At 42.6% G+C, this 15,069-nt stretch overlaps 2 protein-coding genes across 2 annotated transcripts; one reads left to right on the plus strand and one right to left on the minus strand.

Moving 5' to 3' along the window:
• Window positions 1–927: 927 nt before the first annotated feature.
• LOC130391369 (mitochondrial import receptor subunit TOM40 homolog) lies at window positions 928–4,363 on the plus strand. The gene is made up of 10 exons (XM_056601472.1): window positions 928–1,037; window positions 1,574–1,785; window positions 1,907–1,974; window positions 2,064–2,156; window positions 2,412–2,513; window positions 2,609–2,714; window positions 3,049–3,171; window positions 3,360–3,436; window positions 3,629–3,731; window positions 3,877–4,363. The coding sequence occupies exons 2-10, from the start codon at window positions 1,575–1,577 to the stop codon at window positions 4,014–4,016; spliced, it is 1,023 nt and encodes a 340-aa protein (XP_056457447.1). The 5' UTR covers window positions 928–1,037; window position 1,574; the 3' UTR covers window positions 4,017–4,363.
• Window positions 4,364–8,765: 4,402 nt separating this feature from the next.
• LOC130391884 (apolipoprotein A-I-like) lies at window positions 8,766–10,521 on the minus strand. Its single transcript, XM_056602211.1, has 4 exons — window positions 10,200–10,521; window positions 10,038–10,092; window positions 9,774–9,924; window positions 8,766–9,642 (listed from the first exon to the last, which is right to left on the minus strand). The coding sequence occupies exons 2-4, from the start codon at window positions 10,075–10,077 to the stop codon at window positions 9,066–9,068; spliced, it is 768 nt and encodes a 255-aa protein (XP_056458186.1). The 5' UTR covers window positions 10,078–10,092; window positions 10,200–10,521; the 3' UTR covers window positions 8,766–9,065.
• Window positions 10,522–15,069: the final 4,548 nt, after the last annotated feature.

A 15,069-nucleotide genomic window follows, 5' to 3' on the forward strand; every position in this document is an offset into this window, starting at 1 on the left:
CAGATGGATCCCTTTTGCAGTTTAACTTTCTGTATTCATATATATACTTTTTTTTTTTCATGAAGGACTTGGTGGTCAAAAGTAAGCCTGGTGTTGTCTCACAAGGGCACATCACTCAAAGAATGATGGATGATTCGGTTTGGCATTGAGTCAATCGATCATTTTGTCACCCTCCAAATATACAGGCTTTTTTCCCCAGACTGGTTTTCAGGACATAAATTGCACAATAAGTCATTCAAATTCAGTTTCCCTCATTCATCGGTACGTTCTGCCATCATTATTAGCCCATTCATTGCCTCATTTCAAAATAATGGGAAACACCAGCAATAAAGGGACCATTGTTTTTGTGCCCCTGAAATCTCTGTCGCTTTTATGTGTTTTTAATGTGTCTGTGATTGTGTACTCAAGACTCAACTAAACTCTTGGCCAATATGTAATTTTGTGTGAAGGTGGATTCACTTAAACTTGTAAGGAGAGCAAGAGCAAATACCACTACCTGCATTTTGTAGCCGTGACATCACGTTTATTGTAAGCACAGTTGAAATGTTGAACTCGATGACCAATTCTATCTGAGCTCCGCAACTATGGAGATACGGATGCCTTTGTTAACTTCTGTTGTGACAGCTGGTGGTACGGATGCCAAGTTTGTTTTCTGTAAAGTGATAATAAATGCCAGCGCCTCAAATTGAATAAAAGTCCAACCTAAGCTCCCTTTCTGTGTCTTTTTCTTCTTTAATTGTGATCATGTTTTTTCTTTAACGTTCCCCCAAATGAATGTAGGGGAAGGCGTTTAGGTAGTCTATCTTGCATTTAGACTGTCATGCATTTGAATGTATGCATTGAGATGAAGCTGTACCTTGTTTGGCCTTCGACTTTCCGAGTGGCGCGTCCTGTCCTCCTGGCCAGTGGCAGCTGAGCTCTAACACTCGGTCACGGTAGCCAATCACAGAAAACGGACAGGCGAACGTCATCTACCGTCACTGACGTTGTGGTGAACTTTACCGGTGACAAACTCCACACGGACCTGCACCGCTAACGTAAGTAAATCTTGAAATTATAAAGACTTTAAAACTCACCCACCGATGCACCTTGCACCTGTTACTTTGGTTTAGATGCATGGTTTGCCTAAACTCGAACTCGCCCACTTTGCTATTATGTTTGCTAACCCATGTGCTAGAATCGCCTTGACGTTAGCATTTGGAGGTTAATTAATGCTAGTCGGATAGCTCTTTGAAACGGCAGGAAAGCCATGTTGGTGGTCGAGTGTATTTAAATGGCACACCATTAGGAATTTCTGTAATTATTAAGAATAAGGTCTCTGCTTAAAGCTAGCTTAGTTGACCCCAGACAGTCACGTTAATGCTGGTGTCGTGCTCAGCGGCAGCTACCAATGTCAACGACTGCAACTTGAACAACTTACACAGTGAATAGCATTGTGCAGGTCTAACCTGATGGCATTAGATGCAATTCCAATACTTCATGACATCGCTGCGTCTGTCAGGTAGTTTGCTTGGTCTTGATCGTACCCCTTGCTTACCTGCGGTTTCTATACACCTGTTAATGTGATTTTTAGAATGGGCAGTGTGTTAGCTGCCAGCTCCCCAGCCCCAGCCGTCAACCCGGCTGGAGGTGGTGCACAAGGTGCGGGCCTGGGGTCCTTTCCTCCCGGTTTCGGTATGCCTTCGTTATCGCCAGTCTCTCCACCGTCAGGCCAGGCGGCAGAAGATGCAGATAACCCCCTCCAAAATCCAGGCACATACGAGGAATGCCACCGAAAATGTAAAGGTCTGACATCGGCATAAATTTCGGGTTTTGTTTTCAATTTATGTTTTGATCATTCGTTAAATTTCTGTATTTGGCTTGGAGTTAGAGGTTTTTACAAGGTATCTTATTTTGTATTTTATAGAGGTGTATCCTATGCAGATGGAGGGTGTGCGGTTAGTTGTCAACAAAGGTCTAAGCAATCACTTCCAGGTGAGTCATGTATATATGAATCAATGCTTACTCGTTTCTAAAAATGCACAATGTAAATGCTAATGACGTTGTGTTATTGTGTCCCCCAGGTCAACCATACAGTTAACCTCAGCACCATTGCAGAGTCTGGATACCGGTTTGGTGCCACTTATGTCGGCACCAAGCAGATTGGACCTGCTGAGGTAGGAGCTAGGATCGAAGTTTCCAAATTGTCTGAACAAGCCCATGGCCCCTTTATTCAGTCACTTTGTGGCTTAAAGAACATGTAAATTGTAGCTTTTGAATACCAGCTGAGGTGGGTCTTGTGTCTGGGCTACTTTGGTCCAAATTTGCCCTAGAAAAAAACTTTATTGAACAGAACGTATGACGTGACAAAGTTTACATGTCGGGGACATTTTATGGTTCGGATATTGAATATGTGGACTTCTTGCCTCCAGTCATTCCCAGTGATTGTTGGTGACATGGACAACACTGGCAGCCTCAACTCCCAGATCATCCACCAACTAACCTCAGCACTACGTACCAAAATAGCAATTCAGGTATGCAGGCCCTTTAGAGCTGTTGATACATTCACCATGTGTTTACTATACATTGTGTTGGTAGTAATTTGTGTCATGTATTGTATGTGCTATAGACTCAGCAGCAGAAGTTTGTAAACTGGCAGTGTGACCTGGAGTATCGTGGCGTGGACTTCACCTCAGCAGTAACACTGGGAAATCCAGACATCCTCGTGGGCTCTGGTAAATATTTAACAAAATGGAAAACCAAAACTTTATAGATGGCGGAGGGTTCAGCACGGAACAGGCAAACTTGCCTAGTGTGAGTGCGCTCAGTAATCCGGAGCAATTAGCAGTCGATTTATAAGGAGGAGTTAGTGGGTTATCTTATGCTGTGGACATTGGGACATTGTCCTTCAGGATGCTCTTTGTCTGATAAGAGCCAATTGACCAATTGTCCAGAATGTGTCAGCCCTCAGAGAAACAGTGCCGACCAGTCTTGATGACAGTATTTAAGTAAGCCCGGATCGCCAGGTGGGCTGAGTCAGTTAAAGCAATACTGGCTGTGTTCCCCAAGGCATTCTTGTGGCTCATTACCTCCAGTCCATCACACCAGCACTGGCCCTGGGAGGAGAGCTGGTGTACCACCAGAGACCAGGGGAGGAGGGTGCGGTCACGTCCCTCATTGGCAGGTACACAGGTAAGGCCTTCTGTGACACCGCTTGCCTATGTGCAACGGTCTTGATCTCACTAAATTACTTGCGCTAGTGTAAATAAAATATATCAATCACTTTGACCATTTTTACATCTGAACATTGAGTAGAACTAGATTTAAAGAGTTGCATTGCTGACGCTGTATTTGTTTTCTTTGATATCTTTTGAAATTAGGTGAAAATTACGTTGCTACATTGACTCTAGGGGGAGCTGGGGCCCATGCTACGTACTACCACAAAGCTAATGAGCAGGTATGCAGCTTTTAGAACGTCATGGTCATAACGAGCACGACTGGAGGAGTTTTGTGATTCAGAGTTGTATAATAAACCTAGGATATTTTATTTTTCATATAATTATAAAGAACAGCTGAGAGTTTACTTGATTTTATGATTTTCTGTTTTTGTTGTTTGATGTATCAAACTATATTACTGCTTCTGTTACAGTTGCAGCTAGGAGTGGAGTTTGAAGCAAACACGAAGATGCAGGAAACCACAACATCTGTCGGCTATCAGGTGGATCTTCAGAAAGCCAACCTGCTCTTTAAAGGTAATTTTATTCGAAATTAGTACGGGTGCTCCCTGTTAATAATCGAGGCCTCTCGTTCTGTCTCAACCTCTTGTGGTCTTGGTACTGTTAATAATCTAGGCCTCTCGTTCTGCCTCTTGTTTTCGCCAACCCCTTTGTGTTCCAGGCACAGTGGACAGTAACTGGATGGTGGGCGCCACCTTGGAGAAAAAGCTCCTGCCTCTTCCACTCACACTAGCCCTGGGGGCTTTCCTCAACCAACGCAAGCATAAGTTCCAATGTGGCTTCAGCGTCACCATTGGCTAGAGGGCTCCTCCGCTGCCCCCGATCCAGCTTGCGGGCCTCCGATTGGACGAAGGCCCTCAAAGATACCGGATACACCGGAGATTCTCTCGTAGCTTTCTGAGACAGAAAGGGGAAGAGAAAACAAACCCTTCCAAAGAGCCAGGACTGACCAAAGCCATGCCCTCACACCGTAGCTCCAGTGTCTATTTTCTGTACGGTGCGTTGGATTTCATGACAGCATTGGCAGAGTGAAAGCCTCCGGTTATGTGTGTGTGTGTGTGTGTGAATGTTGGATGAAAACAAAATCAGGAGAGCAGTTTGCCGTAGTAATGAAGTATGGTCAATCACAAATAAATGTAATTTTTCTACCAATGGTTATATTTGCTTGCTGGGATGAGGTCAGGTGGGACTGTTACTTTGAATGGACACTTCAAAATATGATTAAATGGAAGAAGAATATCCAGCCCATGAATGAGATCAACCCATGGGTTTTGATCAATTTGGCGAAAAGGAAAGACTCCATTATAACCAGTGTGGGCTGTTGCATAGTACGGGTGAATTAAATGTTTTGCTCTGTACATATGATTATATTATCAATGTAAATGTTATCGTCCTGAAAACCACTACCCCATCCAGCCCGCCTGATTAAAGTCTGACAGTATTTATTTTGTCTACATCACCTGGCAACAGGAACAGTTGGCCCCCCTTTTGACACTGCACAATGCAGTGATTGGCTTCATCTCACGCGTATTTGCCTGCAGGGTCGCCGGATGCTGGGAACTCCCAGCTTTTACATGTTAAAAATAAGTCACACTTTGGCACTTTTTGCAATCATTTCAGATTTGCAGCCACCACAGGTCAGATGTGCTAAATGGTTTTATTTTTTATAAACTAGTCTTGTTTTATTCAAAGCCCAGGCCAGCAGCAGTTGAAGCGCTGCATCAGACGTCGCACGCTGGCCAAGAACCACACTGGTGGTTAACCAATGACAAGTATAGGCAAATTTGGAGCAAGAAATAACAATTTTGGTTTTAGGTTAGGTTTTAAAAATGTTTTATACTGGGAGAGATTTCACTCAAAACTTGAAATCCATGCTGGCATTGGTGTCTGGTTTGGCCATGTTTAGGAATGGTATACAGCAACCAAGACTTAATCTTCAAAGCATTGATCTGTCATATAAGAGACTATTCATATACTATTATGATTGCAAAACGGACCTGTTTCAGACCAGGAGTTATTATTTAGAATTAGGCATCCAGTGAACGAGACACCACCTCTGTCGTCTTGCGCCTCCCAGTGGCCTAGCTGCTAATTAGAAGTATATGGACGAGGAAATTACATTTTCGGGCTAAAAGTCCGGGATTATGTGACACTGGTGTGACATTGATAGTCTTGACGTTTTGATAGTGGTGGCTTGCCGGGCGTGCCGCGGGCTCTCGTGGGCCGTTTTGGCCGGCCGGCGAATCGGGGAGCGGTATGGCTGTCGCGGGCGAGCGGCCCCATAACATCTCGACCAATTTTCTAGCATCAATCATTTTCTATGGCCATCCAACCGCCAAATTTCTCCAACTCCCTCACCACAGTTTTACATAAGAAAAATCAGTATTTATACCAGAGATATTGGTCCCTATATCACAGTCACATGGTTACCCTCAACTTTTGCATCGATAGTTTTGTAGCCAAATTTCTTACTCAGATGTTGTTTTATTGAAAATTTGGGGTTGATGGAAATTGGAAGTGTGGAAGTTGGATGTTGGAAGCTATACTCTGTCGCCATCATGGCGAAAGAGGTCCTTGTGAACTTGGATTCGGATGATGTGATAGACAGGGTTGCGGAGAAGAGCAATCTCCAATTCGTACTTTATTAACTGCATAAACAGTGTAGGGAAAATGTGACTATAGAGCCTACATCTTTGGGGTACACTTTTATGACACTGCTATAATTGAAACCCACCTGACCATCCCCGGGCTCTGCGGTGACATTGGTCGGTGTGAACCTGCGAACCTGAAAACTGAAAAATGTTTTTTGTTCTGATCGCATGTACCACCGCCGCAAGGGGACACTGTAGGGCTGTGAACGTGTCGTGCATTTGTTTCTTAATTTCAACTGCTTCAAAGTTGTGAATTACGGACAAATGGAAGCCAATTTATTTCTGCCCGTTACAATCTTTTAAATATCTACTTTTTGTGACTTTGGAAAACAGCATTAGGCTATATTTCCTCCAGCAGGCGTCGCAAAAGTAGAGGTTTACTTTAAGACCAATAATGAAATCTACATCAGACTTAACTATTTGGATCAAATTAACTCATGTAATTTTCATGTATTTTGCATATAATAGACTCAGTCCCTTTGCGCGACGCTGCTTCCTTTTTACACTACCCGGCTGCCTCTTGACCCGCCACCAATTCTCTTATCAGCACCAAGATTCATGTATTGTTTTGCTTGCGCGCTGGTTGGGCCGAACCATACACTGGTTGTGGACAGAATAGCAACAGGCCACCTTCCCCCTATTAGCCCCGACGCCATTTGTCACTAATGTCAACGCCCACTTTGGTTTTATTCGGGTACTGTTTCCGGCGGTTTATGTAGCCTAATGTTTGTTTCATCTTTCACAAATTGTCCTTGGATAAGGTGTGACGGGTGTTAATGAGTCGACTTTGCCTCACTGTTAAACCCCTTCCCCCATCCGCAAGGATAGGCTTGCAGTGTGCATTCCACAAGCCCTGCATCAACTGAGATTGGATGTAGTGTCTTGGAGTAGGCTAAACCTATGATTTAAATATCAAACTAGTTTCGTATTGAAATTGTTGGTAATCTAAAATCAAATAACTAAAACATGGCTTTGGTGGTAACACTTGAGAAATAAGGGCACTCTTAAGTAACAATTAATTACTATTAGTTAATGCAATATTGAGCATTGCTAGATAGCATTAGTGTAAGGGAAAGTGGTTTATGGTTAAACCTAACCTAACCCCTATTCAAAAATGTATGAATGAAGACCATAAGTAAACATCAGGTCATTATGCAATGACTAATATAATGAATAGCTTATTAATGCACCCTATATTTCCAAGGAATTACCCCCTTGGATTACATTTTTCCAAAACCGAAAGGCCAAATATTTATTTTTGGTCAGGCTGGTTGTTCGTTTCCAAGAAACATTAAAGTTTAAAAAATACATACCGTTGCTATCACCACAGATATAATGTAACATGAATTGTAACTTTTTGACGCGACATCGATTGCCATCATTTCAGTGTAACCGGTTACAAACGCTGTATTATAATGTGCCTGACTAATTCCAGACCAACCAGGGCGTCTCTTCTCAGATCTGTTTGGGGAATCCATCTTGCTTGTACATCAGATTTGGCGCACGGTATTATCATCTTAACAGTGGAGCATTGTAGGTTGAGAGAGAACAGAGAGAGAGGGCATGTTTTGGATGGTTGTTTTCAAAATCTTGCTGTCTACTGCTAGTTTTTTCGTGCAGTACATAAAGAACTATCTGATTAGTGATAAATTCTGAAGGGTGTGCCTAGGGAAACTATTCAAGAGATTACTTTCTTGGCTAGGAATCGGTACGTGGATGCAAACAAGGACCCATGCTGCAAGACTAACAAAGTCCTGTTATATTTTCAGAGTTCCTGTAAAACACAACAGAATCGAGTAATGTCTAAAAGGGAAAAAAATACCGAAACTCAACAACAGTTTGCCCGAGGGCTGGAGAGTTGTGACAAATAAACCTGAGTGGGCTCATTTCCTGAATAACAAACTACATCTACATTCTGGGAACAAACGCCTATCTATCATAACAAGGCTGATTCTCCCCCAGACAACTCTAAGGATAACAGCAAGATGTGACTTGTTTAAAGGAACCTCAGGGTAGAAAACCATCCCCTTTGGCACGTTGTCTCCTCCAAACAGTGAATTTGAAAGTTGAGAGTGCCAAAGGTTGGAGAAATCTGTGCTGGCTCCATTTACATTGAAATCATGCCACTTAGAGAAATAACACCTTTTGGCAGCCTAACTATTCAAGTTTAGCAATGATGATGCTAATGTTCGGGGGAGACAGAGCAGTGTTTAAATTAGTGTCACCCCATATCTTCCTCTTCGTAGTTTTGCAATCACGCCATTCCTATGATGTAAATAAATGAGTCATTGATACAATTGTTCATGTCCTGGAATGAACTACAATAGTATGTGTGTGTCTGTGTTTATGTGTGCGCTCTTCTTATGTGTAATCAGTGGACTCTGGACCTCCATGCTGGCACTTGAGAGGGCGAAGGCGATGTTGTCTTTGTATGAACATGTTCATAACTTGTGTGAACCGTTTTATTTAGTTTATATCCAATCAGTAATCCATCTGACTGAACAAACCAATGGCATTGCAGCTCTCACCGTTCAATTCAAAATAATCTCCTCTTTAGTGAGCATTGGCCTGTCCAAGAGTAAAGTAGTCTGCCAGTACTAAAACGACCTCAGAGACATGGGAGACAAATTACAAAACGTGTGAAAAACCCAACAGGTACCAAAGTAAACAAAAGCTTGTGAATATCTCCAACAGGACTACGAATAGCCCACCCCCATCAACTTCCACCTCAGATGGATCATTTGGTGCTTTTCTGAAGTTTGTTTCCAAAGGATTGCTTGTGATCATACACAGTGTAAACTAACCGAGCAAATAGAGCTCCCCAAAATGTTTAAATTGTACTGACAGGGAAGGGTTGAATGTACACTCTGACCATCTTGCATTATAATCTTTGTGTATAAATATATGATGGACAACATTTTGTGTTTTGTGCTCAATGTGTTTTATTTTCTCTCAGATGAATGAGGAGAAATTACAGAAATTAAAAAAACATCATTGCGTTACTTGACATCGAAAAACGATTAAAACTCAAGTTATATATACATGTTTGAGGAGCACACATTAGAACATGATATTTCTCCTGGTTCTCAAAATAATAAATACTATAGGTGGTAAAGGATGAAGCTCTGTGTCATTCATGTTACACGGTACACTTTAGGTCATGGCGTGAATATTGTGCATCTTTCACTGAGTTGGTGGCTTAGTGGGCTTTGACAAAGGACTGGTAGAGGGAGGTGAGCTGGGCCTGGAGGTCCTGGGCGTATGGGTCCAGCTTTCCCTTCAGATCCTCTGCATAGGGGGCCACCGCCTGCCTCACCATCAGGGCTCTCTGGGCCATCTCCACCTGGACCTGGTCCGCCATGGGGACGACGGTGTCCTGGAACTCCTGCAGACGCTGGTCCACTCTCTGCTTCAGCTCCTCTGTGTAGGGCCCCATCTTGCTCTGCAGCTCCTTCACGCTCTGCTCCAGGCTGATCTTCAGCTCCTCGCTCTTCTGCACCAGGGTGGTCTTCAGGGCCTCGGAGTCCAGGGACTCTGCGTAGGGGGCCAGCTCCTGTTTGAGCTGCTCCACTCTCTGCTGGACCTTGGTCTTCATCTCCTCTGCGTAGGGCTCCAGGGTGCCTCGGACGTTGCTCAGGTCCTGGCTCAGACGCTCCCTCAGCACTTCAGCCTCCACGCCGATCTTCAACACCAGGTCCTGGGCCAGGGGGGGCAGCTGCTCATGCAGGGTGACTGCATACTGGCTGGCCGCATCCGCACTCTCTGTCAGACGGGAACTGGGGGAGGGACAGATATTAACATGGTGTTGGTTTTTATTAACTTCCTGTACATAAAAATCAATGTATAATAGGTTGACATTCAATATTTAATTTTCATGATTAATGATTGGCAAAGTCTCATGACTTACTTTACATCCTGTCCCAACTGGGACTTCCGGATCATCTGCAGAGTATCATCAGCTGTCTGCGTTGCCTGGGCAACGTAGGTCCAGAAGGCATCAGTGAGAACCTCCAGCTGTGGCTTGGGCTCGTCGGCATAGAAAATGTTGCCGTTGCAGCCTGGAATGAGTCAATATTGATGTGCTTATTTTTCAGTAATCAACTTATATAGCTTTTTACTAGTACTAATAGAAGTTGCTATTTGTTCATTGAAACTTTTCATGACTACTTACCAGAGAAAACGGCGATCGCAAGAACCACAAACACCTTCATGACTGTGTTGTTTTTCTGAAGAAGAAAAAAGCAGAGCGTATTATAATAAAGGCTTTGCTCCTTGACTCAAAGTAGCTCCTGTCCGGACAACTCTCAACTTTAAATCAAAGAGTAAATCTCACCTGGTTGCCTGTCTTTTGTCTCTTATAGGTCAGTGTATCTGTGAGTGTCAGTGCTGGGCTTTTCCATATTTATACCATGGGGTTGAGTGTTGTAGCAAAGAGCACAAAGTCCAGAAATCACTGCCATGTTGTCACTGCTGGTTACTTCCTTTTCCCCTCTCCCGCTACTATGAAAGATAAGGACTATGGTTGTCACAAAAATAGAGGAATTATAGGCTGTATACAATCATAACTAATTCACTTCATAAATATTTTTGATATTGTCTTTTTTTTTTTCATTTCTTATCCCTCTTTTGCAACAATGGAGGAGATGGTCACTTGCCGTCCACGTAGCTCAGTGCTAACGACCAACAGATAACTCCAGATAGCCTCAGTGCTGTCATGCTGATGGACTTTGTAGTATGGTCAAGCCCTGTGAGTGAAAGGGCATTAGCCGCTCCTCAAACACCTTCCATGGCACTGCTACACTACATGAGGATTAACTATTGCACATCTGCTACATTTTTCAAGAAAGAAAACTCGAAAAAAAAAAAAAAACCCTAACCCTTGTAACAATGTACAAAAACAATGCTGTTCTTACGAAACGCTGTGGGCTTAAGAACTTATCATTCAGAGAGCTAATGCATTACCTTCAGGTACTCAACAGGTATATATGTCATGTTTTCAAACCATTGAAGATTGTTTAACTTTATTGCTGTGGAAACAAAGATCAGCTCACCCCTGGTTCACCTTACAGCTCACCCTTAGGCCGACTTTTTGGCATGTTTTGATTTACGTCACAGATCCTGGATCAGCCAGAAACCACCATTAGCCATTTGAGCAGCGGCTAGACGTGGTTTGGCAGAACATGAAACAATACAAACATAATAAAAATAACTGTGTCTGCTGAAAGTCCACCATCAAAGATGGACGAGAGGGTATGCATAATCTGAGTAGCCTGAGATGAACCATACCCTTTCAAATGGCACTGCGTCAGGATTCCATGGACTGTAATACTAAAGGGTATTCCATCACACAGGGCATTATTCATGATGTGATGATCCAATAAAGTCATGGATCTATCCTGTATCCCAATCTATCCAATCTATCCAAGTAACAAGTAGGCCTACGTACAATTTCGATAATAACCACATCTCTATGAATCTATGAATGTGTGTTTCATTTGATCTCCACACATTTAAAAAAAAATAATTATTCACATTTAATTCACATTTGTGATACTTCAGTCTATAATTGAAAAAAATGCAGAGATTTGACTTTGGGCCTGTCTAGGATCTGGGCTGGGCTGGCTTGGGACGAGTAATCTACATAATATTCAAGTTCTTCGAATCTATAATTTATCGCTGTTTACAAATGATCTTTCATAGATCATCAGCCTATTCTCAGCCAAAGGCTATAGTAGCCTAGCCATAAAGACGTTGAATTATGAGCGACTGGCTGATAAGTGGAGGAGAAAGGCAGCACCGAGAGAGAGCGATGCGTGCTCGGCACATGCGGGGGGCATGTGTTGAACTAAGTCAATCACTGAAGGTGCTCCGCCCCACGCGTCGGACAGTCCCGAGTCCAGAACACCGCACTACAAGTCCGGAACACCACACTACAAGTCCGGAACACCACACTACGATTTCGGAACTCCGCATCACGAGTCCGGTACCCCCCACCTGGAGTCGGGAACCCCCCACCTCGAGTACGGAACACAGCAGTATTGAAGTGATATTAGCGCTGATTATCATCAGTGACGTCATATTTGAAAATGTAAGACGGATTGGATGTAATTTCATGTTCCCCTTTAAGTTACAAACCTTATAGAATAATTTTGAACATGCCAACACAGATAACCGCAAAAAGGAAAGAAAAACCAAAGAAACGCAAACCAACAAAGAGGCGGGCCGGATATGTTAATGAGGGGCCGCCTCTGTAATGAATAGGCAGGAGAAACCCTGCTCTTGTGAGCTCTAAGGAAGCCAAGGTGAGTGACGAAAGACTTTCAATGCACCTTTGAACATTCCCGCCCCTTCTATTCAATTTCCCTCCAGTCCCCTTCTGACAGAGCGTGACGACGTTGGCTGCCAGTATGCGGTCCCGTTGCACCATCAGTGGCCCCCCCATGGCCCCAGCAGAGGAGCAGCTCAAACAGGAGCTGCAGAGCCAGATGGGGCCCTACACAGAGGAGCTGAAGCAGAGAGTGGACCAGCGTCTGCAGGAGTTCCAGGACACCGTCGTCCCCATGGCGGACCAGGTCCAGTTGGAGATGGCCCAGAGAGCCCTGATGGTGAGGCAGGCGGTGGCCCCCTATGCAGAGGATCTGAAGGGAAAGCTGGATCCCTACGCCCAGGACCTCCAGGCCCAGCTCACCTCCCTCTACCAGTCCTTTGTCAATGTTAACAACAGCTTTATCAGCAGACATTGGGAATGTATTACGAATATTCGGGTACAAGTTATATTTTAAAGTTTTTGGACAGTAAGTTGTGTATGTTGATGTCTAAGTTTTTGTGGTCTGTGATCATGTCATATCTGTGTATCTAAGAGGAATATTCCAATAAAAGCATTATATATTTTTAAAAAGTGAACGTTTTTTTTTTTATGCTATATATATATATATATAAAAGGAAAGCAAGATTAATCTATTGAGGCATTTGTCATTCGTTTTTTATTCTTATTTCGTTCTGAATTTGTTTTCAATATCATCTTAGTTTTACTTCTGTTTAAAACTGGCTTGCTACTTTTTTTTGGAGATTGTCAGTTTTAACTCATAACACATAACACCATTAAACATTATTTGTTCACTTAAGACAGATGAATAATCACTTACAAACGACAAATTAATTGACAGAGAAGAAAACATAAGAATTGTTCACTATAATTATAGGTTCATTGTATCTAGTTTGGTAGACATACAGGTTTCAGTTATTTATGTGTGCGTTTCAGTTATTTATGTTCTTTCAAAGGCTCTTTGAATTTTTCTATTTGAGTAAACGAAAAAGGTTTTCTAGTCATTGATCTAGTTTTTGTTAACAATAATAACTTTGCCGTAAAGTAAAAATTTAAGATCCATGATACACATGATTGATTTCCCTGCAACTAAACATCACAATGTAGCCACTCATTACATCATGAAAATTGGAACATCTCAATATAATATTTCAGGACGTTGGTTAGAGTTGACGCATCTTCTCTTGTTTGGGAATGGTTAGTTTGAATGGTTGATGGTTGATAAATGATGATGGCCTGGTTTAAATTAAGCCACCTAGAATATAACCTGACAGAACATATCCCATGAAGCATCTAGGATACTATCACGGAATCAATAATGTAACATTAGCAATAATTCTGTATTTGGAACATCACTGAACACAATGTACTCATTCTTCAACAATATCAGAAAAACGTACAATAACATTTCCGTAAACTGCATGCAGCCGTCCCCCGTTTATTCTCCCCCCCCCCCCCCAGCCCGCTTCCACACACACACACACACATGGCGTGTTGAGAGTTGCCCCAGCGAGTCAAGATGTATTTGCCTGATACACCTCTCTTTCTCTCTGCTGCTGTTGATCTCCTGCCTTTCCCCGTCGCAAACAACATTCCTCTCCTCTACCCCCCACTGGCTGTGCACACCTTTAACCCTCCAACCTCCAGAACGAGGGCTTCTGAATCACTATGTACTATGTACCACTGTACCATGTCCTTTCAACATTACTGAAACATTAAACGGATGTATTTTTCTTTAATTTTTTTGGTTGTAGTTTTGATTTGTGTTCTAGAGCAGAGAATAATTTAAGAAGACTTTAGGAATATTTTGGACTCTTAGTCGTCTTAATTAATAGATAGCAAATGCAAGTAACCTTCTGCAATGCAAAATCTTTCTTTTATTCTTTTACTCAATGAATATATTGATTCATATATATTATGATGATGATGGTATATAACTTAGATGTATAATCTATAAAGAGAACTACAGTGTTAAAACGTGTTTTTTGATTCTGGTGATATGATAATAAAATACACAGTATGATACAAGTACAGTTCAATATTTTAAAGGAGAACAGGAGATCACGAGTTCACTTGGGAGCTACAGTAAATCTGAAGTTAACCCACAGTAGCACCCGGTTTCCTAATTTGGCCCACAACACACATCGCCAAACTGATGGTGATCGTGACTCTAAGGCTGCTGACATCTGGTAACGCTCACCCAACACTGCACAGGAAATGAAGCCAAATGCGCTCAACCGGCAGATTCAGTGTCGAGGCCTCTCACCTAGATAAACTAACTGAAGTGATGTCACTGACGCATGTTCAAACCCTAGAGTCAAACCCATCCTTGTCTTCTTGTGAACCCCAGAGTTGTTGTTGTTGATGTTAATGGTGGGCTGTGCTTCCCGGCACCCAAACTGCTTCTCCAGACAATGAGCTCATCAGAGGTCACAGATGTTCATAGCCTGTTTGGTAGCTCAGAAGAAGCAGAAGCTGCATGTGATGCAAACCTGTCTGTTTGTCTGAAAGTGACTGCCTCTTTTAGTTTCTGTTCTTCTATGTTATTTAGGGATGTGTTTGACGGTCATTGACCTGTGCCTGATTCTGTGCTTACTGTACAATAATTGGCTTGAATTAACATTTTAATATATTTGCTTGTGGCTCTACATGTAATTATGCTGGCCAGATTGACATGTAGGCCCAATATCTTTATGAAGTGATAATAATATAGCCAGCCCTGACACCCGCACAGGTGGGAAAAGAGTTCATGTCTGCACATGACTACAACACTATACGAGATTATGCCCAATCACAGAGTGAACAAATCAAATATATAATCCTTCTATTCACATCCTGCTAAATTTAGTGAACAGAGGGAAAAACAAGAGCTGGTGGC

This window comes from Gadus chalcogrammus, chromosome 11 (assembly GCF_026213295.1).
Source record: "Gadus chalcogrammus isolate NIFS_2021 chromosome 11, NIFS_Gcha_1.0, whole genome shotgun sequence".
Lineage (NCBI taxonomy): Eukaryota > Metazoa > Chordata > Actinopteri > Gadiformes > Gadidae > Gadus > Gadus chalcogrammus.

Excerpts from the sequence above, each read along its gene's own strand:
- LOC130391369 (XM_056601472.1), top strand. The coding sequence starts at position 1,575 with ATGGGCAGTGTGTTAGCTGCCAGCTCCCCAGCCCCAGCCGTCAACCCG. Across the intron at positions 2,715-3,048 it reads AGACATCCTCGTGGGCTCTG|GCATTCTTGTGGCTCATTAC; the intron begins GTAAATATTTAA and ends GTGTTCCCCAAG. Across the intron at positions 3,732-3,876 it reads AGCCAACCTGCTCTTTAAAG|GCACAGTGGACAGTAACTGG; the intron begins GTAATTTTATTC and ends TTTGTGTTCCAG.
- LOC130391884 (XM_056602211.1), bottom strand. The coding sequence starts at position 10,077 with ATGAAGGTGTTTGTGGTTCTTGCGATCGCCGTTTTCTCTG. Across the intron at positions 9,925-10,037 it reads TGCGATCGCCGTTTTCTCTG|GCTGCAACGGCAACATTTTC; the intron begins GTAAGTAGTCAT and ends GACTCATTCCAG. Across the intron at positions 9,643-9,773 it reads CAGTTGGGACAGGATGTAAA|TTCCCGTCTGACAGAGAGTG; the intron begins GTAAGTCATGAG and ends TCCCTCCCCCAG.